The sequence below is a fragment of the Typopeltis vanoorti genome, chromosome 1 (genome assembly GCF_054136105.1).
Source record: "Typopeltis vanoorti isolate ZY-2024b chromosome 1, IOZ_Tvanoo_1.0, whole genome shotgun sequence".
NCBI classification, from domain to species: Eukaryota; Metazoa; Arthropoda; class Arachnida; order Uropygi; family Thelyphonidae; genus Typopeltis; species Typopeltis vanoorti.
This window is the reverse complement of record NC_143549.1, coordinates 186,345,020-186,362,401: the sequence shown is the minus strand read 5'-3', so window position 1 is coordinate 186,362,401 and position 17,382 is coordinate 186,345,020. Positions and strand designations below refer to the sequence as shown.

Genomic DNA, 17,382 nt, shown 5'->3' with positions numbered 1-17,382 from the left:
AGTCTGAACTAAACAAAAATATCAATCATCTACGTGATTTTTCGGTTCATGCCAAAAGCTAATTTTTGGTGTTTTCCCTTGCTCCACTGTCGTAAATTTTCTACACATGACTTACACACTTTATTTGGAGCCCATGACTTGTCCTGATCTGCAATTTTTACGTCAAAGTATGCAAAGTACACTTTCTTAACGAAATCAGTGATATTTGTCCTTTGACTGGGAACAGTAAAGCTGCCACAAATGTAGCAGAAGGAATTTACACTATTGACACAATTTCGAGTAGTAGACATGATGTATTTTCTTCACTGCCGACTAACATGCAATTAACAAGACAAAAAAAACCAGAGACTTTATTGAAACGTTATAAGCACTCATCATACTTTCACGATTGATTAACAATTGACTGATTTCGATCATTCTTTGTCTGCTATGACGCATATAGCATTCATTTGTTTTAGGCAGTTGTCATCGCCTACTTTTCATCACCTAAATGAAAGGTCGGTTATCGGCCTCTCTTGCATTCAAAGTGCCAGTACATGCTGTTGCAGGTTCTTATGCATTTATTCATTTACTAACAAGCGAGAGCGGTGAGCGCTCCGATTCTGATCTGCGCACCGCTTTGAATAATAGGCTATATCTTCGGGAATTTTTCGAATTTCTTGATAAAAAGTTAGGAACAGATTTTTAAAAGTACATACTTTCAGAAAATAATATTAAAAAATCGATTTTTTTGATCCTCTAAATAGTACTGCCTCCTTAAAACTATCAAAAACTTACAAATTAGCAAAAAGAAAATGCCATAGAGGAAAAACCTGACGTGATAGAGAAAAATGGGTTTGATATCTGAAATCAGCACACCCAAATTAGTAAAAAAGTGTCAGATCATAATCAGCAGAAAAAAAAATTTTTTTTGTTGGCCAGTGTTATCCATGTTAGAATGAGACCTTCATTCCTCACTTTGTTCAGAATCCCCAACCAATATCCAAACCATAGTTTTCAGAAAAGTGTACCAAGGTGGCCCAAGAAAAAACAGCATATCGCAAGTGGCTTGAGACAAAAACTTCCAATTCATTCACAGCCTATACTAATGCTCGCATCTACTAAACAAGCATTAACAAGACTAAATATGACTTTTAAAGGTCTGACTGTAGAAAACTCATCTCCTATACCAACTCCAGTCATGTTTTCTGGTAGTACTTTGCAACAGTTGTAGGGCACAGTTTCTGTCCATATGTGCCCCCCCCCCCCCCAGCAGTATTGCAACATCACCTCAAGATGACGTTGTCGTACTAGCATCAATCATTCTCATCCACTTCCTGGTTCCTCTTTTCCTTTTGGTTATCCTGCACGGATAACCAAATCAAATCATCTCCATCTTTATCTGAAAGATTCCATGTAGCCTTCTGCAAGAAATCTGAGGCAAAAAAATAAACGTTGCTTTAGAATTCACCACCAGGGGACTCTCTATGATGTACCGAATGTAGAGGTAGTAATTTTTCTCTGTATGTAAGAAATAGAAAAGCGACACAAGCATAAATAGCACATTTTTATTCACTTCCATTATGCATTCACAGTCTTTACTGTTCAATGTGCTGCCCTTCCCAGTATGCCACAAACTACATCCTTTGTACAGTGTGTTCAACAGCAGAACATCTGGTCGGAACCTGATAGGTTCTGACCAGATGTTCTGATAAAAATGAGGATGATCCTGATAAACCGTCTTTGAGAAATCCATAGAGCCAAAAGTCATAGGGGATCTGATCAGGTGAACAAAGTGACCATGCAGTTGAAAACAAGCGGCTGATCATTCTGGCTTCTGTGAAATGTTCTCAAACCTCCTGTACAGATTGATTGATTGATATGTGTGGAGGGACCCAATCCTGCTTGAATATGACTGAATCTATGCAGGCACTGCTGTAGCTGTGGCACAACAAAATTGTTTATCATATCACTATACTTGTTGGCAGTAACTGAGCAAGTCATTGGACCTAACTGACAAATGTCCTCAAAGAAGAATGGTCCGATGATAAATGAAACTGTAAACCCATACCAACCAGTAAATTTGGATGAATGCATATGAATTTGTTGGGTTTCATGTGAGTTTTGCATAGCCCATACCTGGGAATGAAAATGGATATTCACAGCTCATTTCAATTGAAAGTGAGCTTCATCTCCCTAAAAATCACCCACGGCTACGCTCCACTAGAGCAAAGAATGTTTATGTCAGTCAACTTTCAAAGTCCTGCAGGGTGCAACTCCTGTGTTAGGGTCATCTTGAATGGGTAAAAATGCAGAATCTTCTATAAAATTTTCCAACACTGTTGTCTAAGGTGCATCTGCATGTCCTGATACAGTACGTGCACTACAGAAACCAATGCTGTTATCATGGTGTGCTTCACAATAACAGTAGCAACTTCATTCACTTGTTGTGAACTGATTGGTTTGCAACCTCTTCCAGGCCTAATTTTCAATGATCCCATTTCTTCAAAATGACTAATCATTCGTCACAGAACACATGGAGATAGTGGACTCCTTGTCGACATTTGGTCATACAACAAAATCCATGGATTGGAGCAACAGCATGGCAAATGTTTAGGTAGTACAGCTTCACAAGCAAAGCACATTGGGACAAGGTTAGTGCCATCACTGTGGACAGTATTAACAACCAGAATGAAGAAGAAAAATCCCGTTTCTATCTTTTTAAACCTTCTTGGCACCTACTGAGTTGTGTGCTATGAAAATTCCATGTATTTGTTTTTACAATTCCTGGTGGTGAATTTTGGAACTACTTTTTTTTTTCTCTCTCTCAGATATTGCTTCTGCATGATGCACAATGTATTTCTGCAAAGTTTACTGCATTTGGATATCTGGATGGCACTCCACAAGGCCTTAAATAGGCATACTTGAATTTTCATCAACCTGTATACCAGAAAGGCTTCTGGTCTGATGGCATCCCACTGGCTGCTCTCTTAAACTATTTGTGTCAGTATTGGAATACCATGAGTTGGCATAATAATGACAAACTATTAAAAAAAAAAAAAAAAAAAAAAAAAAAAAAAACCGGAGGAAAACTCATGTTAAGACTTATTTATAGTCATCTTCAGTATAGAATAACTGACAATTCTAAAAAGCATCATCTTAGTAGCTAACATAACTAAAATAGTCAGTTCCTTAACTATATATATAATACACTCATGTTCATAGAACTGCATCACCTGCTGTAACCACGTTTTTTTGGTAATTAAATTTGAATGCCTGTTTTGAAAAGGGATAATAACCAATAATTGTCACAAATAATGAAGAAGATAATATAACATTTTTATTTTTGATTAATATTTGGCTCTTTTTAGTACAAGATGCGACATAATTAAGAAATGACAACAAATTTGCAAATATTTCAAAATGGAGTGGACAGTGATATTTTCACTGGAAAAACAAATACCAGTATCAACATTTTTTTGAATATCTAGTGCAACCATTTGAGATTCAAGTGGTCGCACTAGATATCTCCAAAGCCTTTGACCGGGTTTGACCCTATCCTCACACCACTCAATTAATGCTGGGGTCCCACAAGGTTCTGCCCTCTCACCAACTCTGTTCCTGCTGTACATCAACGATCTACTGCAATTGACCCAATACACAGTTTTGCAGATGACAGCACACTACATTCCTCACTTGCATTTGATAAGCCTTACCCTACACAACTCACCTCATCCTACAGAACATTAACCACCACCACCCTCAACTCCGATTTCCAAGCCATCCTACAATGGGGTTCGGATAACCTCATAAATTTCAACACCAACAAAACCCAGTTCTGTACTATTTCCCATAAAAAAGAACAACTTTTTCCCAGTATCCTTTTTGACAATACCCAAATTTCCAGACAGCCTGAGATCTCTCGCTCCTCAGAATCACCCTCACATCAAACCTCTCCTGGCACAAACATATCTCAAACATTGCATCCTCAGCCTCAAAAAAACTAGGATTTCTCTTCCGCTCAAGATGTTACTTCATCCCTGAACAGCTACTAACATTATACAAGTCACAAATCTGCCCAACTATTGAAAACTGCTCCCACATAGGGGATGGGGGCTCTAAAAGCTCTCTCAAAATGCTCGACTCAATACAGAGGAGGGCAATTAGACTTATCAATGATCCATCCCTTACCAACTCCCCTCCCCCCCCACTTTCACACAGACGTTTGGTCACTGCAGTAAGTATATTCTACAAATATTTCCATGGGAAATGCTCATCCGAAATAACATCAATAATTCCCCCGCTCAGTACTAAGCTCATTGGAACACATGCAGCTGCTGCACAACATCCCTTCACAGTACATCTAGAAACAAACAGAACAAATTTCTTTTCCTCTTCCTTCATCCCTGCAACTGCTGCACTGTGGAATAGTCTCCCACCTGCTGTGTTTCCCAACGAACACAATTTAAAGTCATTCAAATCAAATGTAAACAAATTCCTCCTTTCCCAACCCACCACCCCTACACAGTACTAATGTACTATAGGTTGACCAATCAACCTCCTGTGTATGGGCCCAACATTAAAAAAAAAAAAAAAAAAAAAAATAATAAAAAAAATCACTATTAAGCTGGCTGCTGGTTTGTGGGTTGCCGCAACATACTACTGGCACACACAAGTGTGTAGTGATGGATTAAAGAAGACCATGTAAAACTCGATGTAGCTTGGAATTACCATAGCACTTTACATCGATTTTTACAGAGGTCAAGTCTCATGAGAATGTTACAAAAATAACCTTGTTTGTCTCTATATGTTTTATGCTAAATATTATTGTAAATAACCCTATGGGAACTGACTGTACTTACTGCTTTAACAAATATTTCTAGAATGTCAAAAACAAACTTTGTATAATAGCTCTATGTAAAGGCATAAGAAAGTTGTTTACGATTTAAAGTGTATGAGAAAGTTGCTTACAAGCTCTGTGTATAAACACCTTCAAAGTCAGTGTCTAAGAGATCGGCAAAGTTCAGACAAGTTTCCGCTGCAAGACAAGATAGGATTAAAAGAGTGCACGGAGGAGAAGAAAGAACGGGTCGGTCTTAACAGAAGATCAAGGAGTCGTGCTGAATTCTTCGGGGGTTACAACCCTTAGTGCAAGGTCCCGGAGAAACACGAAATAAAAAGGGACTGAGCCGAACATCGGGAATGGCAGTAAGAGGCAGAGTATCATCATCGACAGGCAGTGAGAGTTATTGGAAGCGGCAGTTAGAGGCAGAAGTACCAGGAGTAGGATCCAGAGGACCAGATGTTATGGCAAGACCATGCCAGAGAAGAAAAATGGGGATGACGAGAGAACAGCCGATGTAAATACCCGAGCCAAGTGTCGGTCGGATGTCCTTTTGCCTGAGCTATTCGAGTACCGCAGATTGCAGCCAGAAAGCCCGCGAATTTTCCCAATAAGATGCCGCTGAAGCAAGACATTCCAGAAGGAAGCCTAACATCCGAGATGAAAGAAAAGGCATAGGAACTTTAGTGCAAGATCTTTGGATGAGTGTGTGATGCAGAGCCTCTATTAGTTTGTTCCATTTTTTTTTTTGTTACATTTCATTTTATAATCTAGGAGATATGTTATAGATGGACTGATAAGAATTAAGTTAATAGTAATAAGAAGTGACCATATGAGAGTCATTTGGCATGTTAATAATTGTCATAAGATTTGTGAAATAACTTGGCAAAGTTAGCTAACCTCTTTGTGAGTAAATTAATAGTTTCAATAATTTGATTTAATAAGCAGAGAAGTAATTGAGTAATTATATTGTATAGTTATTTAATATTGAAAAGGGAAAGTTTTTTCTTATGCTGAAAGTCTAACGGATAGGTAGAGAGAGTAACCTCCCCATCATCTAATTAATGTCCTTTGATATTAATGTAAATAAATGTGTTTTATTTATATGTCAATAGAGTGCCACCTGATCATTTAGTTTACAATGCACTGTTCTTAAATAAACTCGGACATGTGAGCAGGAAACAACTAAGGCATTAAAAGCATAGTTTAAATACTTGAGAACCATGACTGTTTATGTAAACTTTAGTGAAGGAATTTATGCTAGTAAGAGAGAGAGAGAGAGAGAGAGAGAGAGATCTACCGGACGTAGTATTACTGAGTCTTATGTCAATATAGAAATACTGGTGGCGCAGTCTTAACAAATAAATTTTCCAGTGTTCATAGGCATACGACTAGTAAATACGAAAGGTGGATAAACACAGTACACAATAGAATAAGTAAGAGGGGTTACGAAAGCAAAAGCGCACTGCTAATTAGAATAAGGATATTATAACAGTCTTCGTTATAAACAGTTTTCATTATAATAGCGCATTAGACCTCATTACGTTACAACCAGACTTGATTTCAAATCATCCCCTATTCATCTGATTCTTTGAAGCTCTTAAGCAAAAATGGTAATCAATGTGGAGCATTTCAGTTTGCTGACATTCTACTTGGTGTTTTGTTTCTGTTGTTGCATGTGCTGCTTGCCCTGATTTGTGCTTTCTTTCATTCTCAGCATCTTTGAAGTGCTCCGATCAGCGTATCTCACCAGATCTGCCCTATGTACTGTTGACTACAATTACAATTGATATTGTAGACACCTGGTTTTTTGAGTGGCAGATGTAGAGGTTTAGGAGGTTTCAGATGTTCAAAAAATAGGAGATTTAAGATTGGGCATCCTCTGGCAAGGAATATCTAATTGCACAAAAGCATACTACACTTGTGGTGAAAGGAATCAGACAGAGAATGGACAGAGAATCCGGTCCTCCATGCCATAATGTGATCTTGACAATGCAAAATCAACATCAATGGCCTGTCACAACCAAGTCTGTTATGCATGTTTTGTGAGAAAGGAAAAAACCTGCTAACTCATGAGACTGATTAACTAATTCTACCCTATACAGGATTTGAACTTGAGTCTTTCCAACCAAGACACAACATTACCAAATAAGCTGTGGAAGCTCAAACAGAGTCCCAAAATACATATTTCATTAAATTTCATCCAGCCAGAGTCAGTCAAACCAAGAAAATAAAAGTACAGTAAGAAAAGAATAATTATTAATCAAATAATGAACCTAGCTAAATATGTTTAGTAAAGCATATGCATGTGACCAACTGCACATCACATTAGCAGACCAACTATTCACAGCTGTCAATAGCTTTATAACGATATTTGTTACAAACATAGTATTCAAAGAGGTGATTATTTCTGTAAAAATCATGCAAGTGCACGAGAAGTTAGAGTGCAGCTTATGAAATATGGGTCAGATTTTGCCAGTACAAAATGTTCGATTAAAAGTAAAACTGAAACATGAAATTTAACACAAATTCTAATATCAAATATTAAATTCCACTCATACAGGGGGGGAAAACAAGAAAAAAAATAAACACCTATAATCTATAGTTTAAAAATGTTTTTCCCTGTAAATGGTTTGAATGAAATGAAAATTTAGATAACCTGCAAATTTTTGTAAGGATTTTGTGGGAGATGGCAGAAGAAATAAGTAGTCTTCTATTGTACCTTTCCTTTTAAAAGAAAACATAAAATCCTTAGATATAAAAAGATATTCTGGTGAACATGCAAAAATCTGGTTGCTATCACCACCAGACATTTGAATCTTTGGAAGAAAATTAAAGTTCTCCATGAAAGTAATAATCTCTTAGAACTTTTATACAAAGAAAGTCGTGAAACCTTGCTACAATGACAGAATTTAAATAGAAGTAGACTTAAATTATCCCTCTAATAGCAAACATTTCTTCTTTACAAGTTCCAGAATTAACCTTTATTTTATTTTTTATTTTTTAAATCTCTTGTTAAAGTTATTTTTAGTAGAACCTTAATGTATTTAGACCATGACGCTCTGCATCGTGTGTGCAGATTGCAATTTCATTGTTGAATCTACCAGTTTCTGTTCTAGTTGTTTAATCTGAAAGATATACTGAAGATGCACTTGGTTACTTAGTTATGTAACCTCTTTATGCCTCATGGTACATAAGGCTGAGATCCGTTTCTTCCAGATACCACTGTCTTGAGCCACCAGTTCAGCTTCACTCCAGGTCTGCCAGCCAGCCATTCTTCTTTCCTTTTCTGTCATTCTCTGCCAAGTTAATTTAGGCTTTCACTTTTGCCTTTTTCCTTCTGGGATCCATGTTAAAGCCACTCCGGCAATCTCTCTCTCTGCTGTCCATTCTTGGTATTTGTCCAATTCATTTCCATCTGCGTTTTTTTTTTATTTCATTGTTGATACTCATGCTCAGTCATCCAAGTTATCCTTGTATCCTTACACAAGGATAACTTGGATGACTGAGCATGAGTATCACCAATATATTGGGACCAAAATATTTTATGCAGATATTTTATTTGAAAACTATTTAATTTAGCTTCCTGTGTTTTGATCAGCTTTCATGTCTCTGATCAATATAATAATAGATCCCTTGATACTGTGGCGAAAATTTTATGCCAATAAAATATTTACATAAGTAAAATCTGTATTATGTTTAACTAATGATCATGTCTTACATTTCAATTCATCATTATTAGATACAAACATCAGAATATAGCATATTACATATTTAACAGATTATTAAATTCTTACCTAACATACATAAAACCTAGGGCTCTAATGTAAGGTGAATCACTGTGTGTTATAAGGCCGACAACCTGCTTTCGGGTTAGTTTCAGAGTAAACAATTTATACAGAATGCAAAAGGCTGTTGAAACTATGCCTCCTGCTCCTACTCCTCGAACCTAAGGGAAAAAATAATCAATAATTAATTAATGGATAATGTAAACATATATGACATATTTTCTGTATGGTAGTATACAAAAAATGCATCTATATTATCCATTAATTAACAATAAGTTTTAGTTAATTGGCAAGCTATCTTAATGTTCCTATAGTGAACTGTTACAAAACAGCTAATCAATTAATAATTAGATACCAATGTACCAAAATCTTGTCTTCCACCAAAAAACACAGTCTAACCAATGAAGGTTAGAAAACTAACTGACTCACCAAAACTTGCCAAACTTTTTTTTTTTTTTTTTTGTGGAATAGTAATGTAACATATACATTTATCAAGTCAACATACCAAATATTATTTAAGTCTGTCAAGTTTAACTATTTCTTATAATTATACCAAAGCCAAGGCAATCAGGTAAGTACATTATTATTCATTCATTGTGTGTCCTCTAGCTGTATACTTCTGTGAAAATAAAAATTCTGCCATCTCCTGTGCAAAACTAGCTAACTCACATTTCAGTGAAAAGCCATTATGTTTCTTGCATCATAAATGGTATTTAAACTCCTGTCTTTCCAATCAAAGGTCATAATCATTCTTTTATCTATGCTATGCAGGTAATTTTTAAATGACACTTGACATTTTAAACGTACCTGTAATATAATAAGCTATTATCATCTGGATATAAAAGTTTTAAAAAATTATTTATAAACCGCACAAAGAGCCATACGGATGAAATATACACAATTTCCTCTTCATATATATGTTATTTCAACAATAAGTGCTGTTTCAATTTCAATGGGCAGTTTGCATTCCATATATTTAATAATGTATAAGCATCGTGGCTGGTATAGAGGTTAAGGCTAGTACATCATATTGGTATTACATTATATATTAGCAGGACTTGAAAAATTTTGTGCTGACTCACCAGTCAAGTAAATATCTCACTAGTCTGATGTTACCGTGGGTGTACTCTACCACAGTTACCTAATATGTAATATATCCATCACATGTGTAATCTCATATTTGGCCAATTTATAAGCTTTTGTTAATGATATGGCTAATTTTTGCCTTAGAGAACTACCAATGTAGAAGCAAATATGTTAACTACTTATTCTGTGAGGAAAAAATTCATGCTAAAATAAGTGTTACAAGATCATTTATTTATTTATTAATTACTCAATCTATATTTTGCTATGTTTTTACTTCTAACACTTATGTCTTGAATCACTTATGGAAAAAAAGTAAACAATTTCTTCTCTCCCATTAGAACAAATATTCAAAACAGTCAGTATCATATAAAATAAACCCCTTAGGTCTACACATATAACTGCAGCAGTGTGTTTCTGAATTCTAATTGGCTCCAAAACATTGTCAGATGGAAAGGGCTAATGATGTCATGTGACATAGTGGCATCTCAGAAAAAAATCAAGAAACATTTAGGTTAGAATCAATATAAAGAAATATTTTAGGAGAATAAATACTTCTTTCTCAACTTTCTAAGTTTTGATATCTGCTATTAACACTTGATTTCTGTATATTCCACTCCTGGGAAAAATTGAGCTAATTACTGTTGTCCACTGCATATCTATTTTAAGCATGCCACTGTGATTAATTTCTTTACCTTGTGGTACAACTGAGCACACTCTCTGAAGGCAAAATGATATGTTAGCATATCCTATTCTCTCACTGCTCATATTCAATTATGACAAAATCAGTGAAAAGGAACAAAACAGGCATTTCCAATACTACAATTAAATAAACATGAAAAAAAAAAAGACATAAAATAGAATCGAAACACCTTTACTGATTCCTCCCCACCAATAGAGGAACTGACAAGCACATTTTTTTAAGTCCTGTGTATAAGTATTATAAAGTATGCTAATTTATTATGGGTCAGTTAAGAGACAAAGCTAGATAACTATATGGAGATCTCTTCCTGAGGCTGGTAATTTGGGATTTAGATGACCAAATCATATTCTGTATTAGTTTAAACCAAAAGAAACGTACAACGTGATGAAAACATACTGCCTTTTAGTGTACACTGTTATTCATCAACTATATAGATCAATATTATGAAGTGGACAGTAGGGTTTTTCCCCCCAGTTTATTCCGGGGTTTTTCATCCCACAAAGCAGGCAAACCGGCCTTGAAAACTCAACACTACGAACATAGGATACACCAGGGCATAGGGCTGACCACCTTATCCTGCGAACGGTTTGAGGTCCGATGATTAATAAAACCCTCGACATCTCAAGGTAAAAGGAAGATGAAATGAGATGATCTTAACTCTTTACTTCATACTTTATGCAGATGATGTTATACTTCTAAATAAGAATAAAACCAGTACAAGTCTTCAGGATTTCTTAAATAAATTGAATAATTGCTGTAACATATCTTATAAGAAAATCAGCAGTAAAAAGACTACAAAAATTGTAGTCTTTTTACAGATATGAATTGCAGATATGAGAGTTTGAGAAAAATTAGGGGAACAAACCGATTGCATCAATAGTGGAATCATATTAAAATTGAATTTATTAGGAAATGACTGACATTGTCAGCATTTCAGGAATGTGTGAGCAGAGCTAATCTCGGATAGTATGATCACTTAAATAGAGTAGGAAAGGTTAGGAAACAGATCTTTGATGAATGGAAGCAGGAAAAAGACTCAGAGGAAGACCAAGAACTAAGTGAATTGATGTAGTTGGAAGTACCTTAAAAGATTGAAACATAAGATGTGACAATATTCAAGTATACTTATCCTGGCAGATGAGACTAACTTACAGAAATTTTCTCAATAGGGAGTTAGTATTAATGTAAACTTTTCATGTAGTATTGTTATAGTAAGCACCGTGCACTCCTTGAGAGCAGAAATCAGGAATTTGAGAATGAGAAAAAAATGAGATTATAACAAGGATCTGTAAAGTTCAACAGATCTAAAAAAGGCAGATGATAAGAAATCAAGACCACAAAACATTACAATTAGATGTGTAAATGGGACATAGCACAAAAATATATATATACACACCTACACATCAACATCAAATTTCTGATATGTACCCTCAACGTAGTAGCTTAGTTGTGAACTATCTTCACGACTAGGCTACTTGTGTATAGAAGCTAATAACTTCACATTAATTGCCTTAGTGCAAAACACACATCCTTTCATTTGTGTATAATGCTACTCAGTATGGACCAGACTGATTTGACCTTTATCGAGGATATCAGCAGGAGATAGAGCCAGAAGAGATACTAAAGTTGAAGTAATGCAGAAGTCATATATTTGCCATATACAAGTAACAAAAAGGTGTAACATCTTATTATTAAAATGCTCTGGATCAGAGTTAATTGTTGAAAGTTTTTTCACTTGGTTATAAATTAAATTAAAGATGTCAAGAACTTATAATCTGGGTTTTATCAAAGTGTATGCAAATAAAGTTTGCACATTAAAGTATTTCACAACTAGTACTATATATGGCACTATGTGAAGTCATTAGCTTCTTTATACAAGCAGCCTAGTTGTGAAGATATCTCACATGCAAACTTTGTTTGCACAGACTTAAAGGAATAAAATCTTTTAACATAAAACACTTTGCAAAGTAACGTGGAAAAGAAACTGAAGTTGATAATATCGAATGTGAAATGCTTAAAAAGTTCTATAGTACATAATTCAGAGGGCTTTCTCTATCTCATAGATTCATTGGATGTCATCAGATACTATGTGATCACACCACTTTTTGGTGATGCACCACACCAGTTTTGCCAAGTGGTCCTGTTGTGTGCTCTTCTGGAGGCTTCAGCTCTCTGAAGACTAGTCACTCCAGACACACCATCCATCCATCTACCATTTGCTCTTTTCCAGAAACTTTGAATTCTATTACCATTTTGAGAAACCCTCCTTCCAGCCTTTCTTGTCAAAATGTATTTCAGCTTTCTTCTGTCAATACCCTAAAGGAATCCTTAAGTTCTACCGATCCTTCCTAGAACTCATTCATTTTTCTGCCTTTCAGTATAAGAGATCTCAACAGTCTCCTGTAACATATCTTAAAAGGATAATCCTTTTCCAGACTCTTTAGTTTCCAAGTTTCACATCCATAAGTTATTACTGAAGAAAAACTACTGATTTTTTTTCCATCCAGAATTCTCAGCTTTGTTCCTGTAAAGATAGATCCATTTGTCCAAATTTTAGACAAGTCTGACTAATATTCTTCTGAACAGCAATTGTTTACATTAATAATGATTCCAATATCCTAAAGGAGTCCTTAAGTTCTACCAATCCTTTCTAGAACTCATTCATTTTTCTGCCTTTCAGTATAAGAGATCTTAACAGTCTCCTGTAACATATCTTAAAAGGACAATCCTTTTCCAAACAGACTCTTTAGTTTCCAAGTTTCACATCCATAAGTTATTATTGAAGAAAAACTACATCCAGAATTCTCAACTTTGTTCCTGTAAAGATAGATCCATTTGTCCAAATTTTAGACAAATCTGACTAATATTCTTCTGATGTCTTCTGAACAGCAATTCTTTACATTAATAATGATTCCAATACCCTCAAGGAGTCCTTAAGTTCTACCGATCCTTTCTAGAACTTATTCATTTTTCTGCCTTTCAGTATAAGAGATCAACAGTATAACACATCTTAAAAGGACAATCCTTTTCCAAGCAGACTCTTTAGTTTCCAAGTTTCATATCCATAAGTTATTATTGAAGAGAAAACTACATCCAGAATTCTCAGCTTTGTTCCTGTAAAAATAGATCCATTTGTCCAAATTTTAGACAAGTCTGACTAATATTCTTCTGATGTCTTCTGAACAGCAATTGTTTACATTAATAATGAATTGGGGATATTCGAATCTGCTCACTTATTCTGGTAAATTCTCATCAACTCTATCAAGGATTCATCCAAGTTCTTTCTTCCTTGTCATTAAAAGGAGTACTGTATCATCAGCATATCTCAGATTACTGATCCATCTGGCACCTATTCTAATTCCTGCATTAGGATCATGCAAAACAGCAAGCATGATGCCCTCAGCATAGATTATTATTACTAAGAGAAAGACCTCAAGGTCCTCATCGAGGGAAGCCACATACCATCTGCATCATACTTATTCTTGAATTCATTATACTGCTTGCACATGCGAGCGTGCACACACGCACAACATCCAATGCCAATCCATTCCAATCATGCACCACACTATGAGAGAAAAATCTAAATTTCATCCCCTTATAGACGGCATTCATTCTCAGCTTCCAAGGATGCACTCCTGTCTTTTCCCCACCCTCCATAAAATGAAAAATTCCATCAACTGAAATTCTGTGACCCTTTCAAAAGTATGCAAGTCTCAATCATATCACTCCTCTTTCTCCTGTTGGCTAGTGTCCGCAGTCTACAAATTCTTAATCTGTCCTCATAATCAGTACTCTACAATCCTGATATCATTTTTAACACTCTTTGCACTCTTCACTGTATCAGAATCACCACGGAAACCAATAGACCTGACATGCACACCTCAAGGCTTTGTAAAGAGGCAAAATGACATCCTTATCTTTACATACCAAAGTTCATTTCAGCTTGCAATTATATTTTGACTTATATGTGGAATCTTTGTTACATGGCCTCGGAACTTCAATTTTCTATCTACTAACACTCCAAGACCCCTAGTCTGATGTTTCTTTTAGTATAATCTCACCAATATAATATGACATTGGATATCTAATCACACCAAAGTGCATGACTTTAAATTTATTGACATCAATTTTTGCATCTCCACAATTCCAGCCTATTCAAATCATTCTGCAAGTACTGCACATCAGTCACATTCCGGATTATATTGCCCATCTTTGCATCATCAGGAAATAGCCGTATGTTACTTGTCAAATCCATCCCAATGTCATTCATGTACAGATTGAATAACAGTGGACCAAGAAGTGATCCTTGTGGTACACCACTGGTTACTTTAAATCTTGCAGACTCGCATCCCAATATACCACTTTTTTGATATCTGTCAGTCAGCCTCTTAACCACACTAATATTTTATAATCCAATTCCATATTCTCCAATTTATGTAACAGCTTTTATGCTATATCCTATCAAAAGTCTTAGCAAAATCAAAAAGTATCATGATGCATCCATTTCCCTGATCTAGCTCAATAGTACCATTATTATAGAATGTGAGCAAGTTGCTAAAACATGACCTTCCCTTAGTAAACCCATGCTGTTCATTGCAAAGCACAGATTCTGTCAACCCATTTCTGAATGCAAGCCACAACCAACTTTCCCAAAATCTTCACCACCACTCCTGAGATACTGATTGGTTGATAGCTGGATACACTGGTCTTTGCACCATTATTGTGTAATGGGATTATCATACATTCTTTTGATTCCTGTAGAATCTTCCCTGTTCTTAGGCTCAGATTATCTAGCATTCAGCTGAATACTCTTTTAGTACCTGTGCTGATATCCCATCAGTCCCTATTGCTAAATTCTTATTCAGTTTGTGCAACAGCTCTAATACTTCCTTCTTATACACCTGAGTTTCTTCATCCAGTGAAGAGGTAGCAGCGAGCTCAATGTTGCATACACCAGGTTAATAGCTTTTAGCAAAATGGGTACTCATTAGCTGAACGACCTCTTCTGCATCCATCTGTCACCTTTACACCATTATGCATTGAGTAGAGCTATTTTTTCATATTCTTTCTTTCTTTAGAATCCTTTGGGGTTGTTTTTAGCTTGCAGAGCTAGTTTCTTTTCATACTCTGACTTAGCTTCCGTACAACAGTTGTGACTCTTCTGGCCTGCTGCTTATAAGTTTCATAACGAACATCAGCATTATGTACACAGTATTCCTTCTGCATCATCCTTTTCTTAGCAACTATTGAAAAGGCACTGCAACTGGATGACCAAGAGCCTTACTTTATACATGACACGATTAGTATGCATCATACAAAGTCACTTGTTTGCTGACTTTGGTCAGTGCTAATTCTTTCTTCACATTATCTTGAATTTGATATCATATATTTGCATGTGAAGCTTAATGCTTACAGAAAATACAGCTAGGTAAAAAAAAAAGTGGAAAATAAAACTTTCATTACAAAAAGAAGAAAAAAAGCACATATACTTATACTTAAAAGAAATATCGGAAATAAGTGAATTAAATAATCTGAAGATGACTGCTATGTGCTGATTCATCTCATCTTCCTTATACCCTCTTTTACCTTGCGGTGTCGAGGGTCCATTGATCATCGGACCTCACTCCGTTTACAGGATAAGGTGGTCAGCCTTATGCCCCAGTGTATCCTATGGCCTGTAGTGTTGAGTTCTCAAGGCCAGTTTGCCTGCTTTGCGGGATGAAAAACCCCAGAATAAACTGGGGAAAAAACCCTGCTGTCCACGCCCAAGACTGGCTAACTTGGCTATGGCTGAGGAAGATCCTTCAGTTCCTCATGTCACTGATGGGAATCGAACCTAGGACACTCCTTCCCCAGGCATATGGTTGCAAAGTGCATAGCCACTAGGCTAACCGCGCGGACCAAATGTGCTGATGTGCTGATTAGTGAATATAATTTTAAAATAAAATTTAGATCTGCATGATGTTTTGATTATTAAATGTGAAACTTCAATATGTCAGTAGGCAATTATTATTATTACTTGACACCTCCAGGGAATCCAAAAACTCATCAAGGGAGGGCACATACTCTACAATAAATTTAGTTTAATCATTTATCCAAGTGTGAGCAAACAAAGTTTGTACCTGAAAGTATCTTCAGGACTGCGGTAAGGTAGTACAACATCGGGGAACTCGTTGCAAGGGTGGAGCAAGCTAATAGGTAGAGATGAAGTTGCTAATGCTTCTGCCTGGTATCTCCACTTGGACCTGACTCCCACTGAAGAGACCTCAATAAAGGTTGAAACTAGTCTGGGTAGTGGCCCTTCTCTTAATGCATAACATTATACATATCCGCAAGGAGATGTGTTTTGCATTATGCGAAATACTGAGTTAGGAGTGATGTTAGCTTGCTCCACCTTTGCAACGAGTTGCCCGATGTTGTACTACCTTACCCCAGTCCTGAAGATACTTTCAGGCGCAAACTTTGTTTGTTCACACTTGGATAAAGGATTAAACTAAATTTATTATAGTCTAACCAAGTGAAAAATAAACTTTCAACACATATTCTACAACTCTATCTCCACCACCACTACTAGATTTTTCACAGACAATCACAAACATTCATGTCCACAGCAGGATTTGAACCTGCAGCCTTTTGGCTGGAGAGCAGATATGCTAACCACTCGGCCAACCAGGCCGGCAAATTATGTTACATGAGAATGGCAAGATCTCACACCACTCATTGAATTCCTTATTTACAGTTAGTGCAACAAACGTTTTGAGATTATTTTTGAATCTTTCAAGCTGCTATTCACAATTAGCATATATTGATGACAGATTAGCGAAGATTGAATATGACAATATAGAAAAAGGAATTCTAGAACTATATCAAGTAGGATTAAGATGAAGGCCATAAATATTTTATCAATTTACTGATAATAGAGTTTTCATTGTTTAAAAGCAAATCATTTACGAGCTCTGTCAACTGAAGATTTAACCACACCATAC

The 17,382-nt window shown here is 36.0% G+C and overlaps 1 protein-coding gene across 1 annotated transcript in view; it reads right to left on the bottom strand.

The window, feature by feature from the left end:
* LOC150110705 (uncharacterized) overlaps positions 1-17,382 on the bottom strand; it is a 146,122-nt gene that overhangs the window by 82,028 nt on the left and 46,712 nt on the right. Inside the window, exon 4 of the mRNA XM_090395837.1 lies at positions 8,620-8,771. Within this exon, the coding sequence (XP_090251963.1) occupies positions 8,620-8,771 (152 nt within the window). The remainder of the gene's footprint in view (positions 1-8,619; positions 8,772-17,382) is intronic.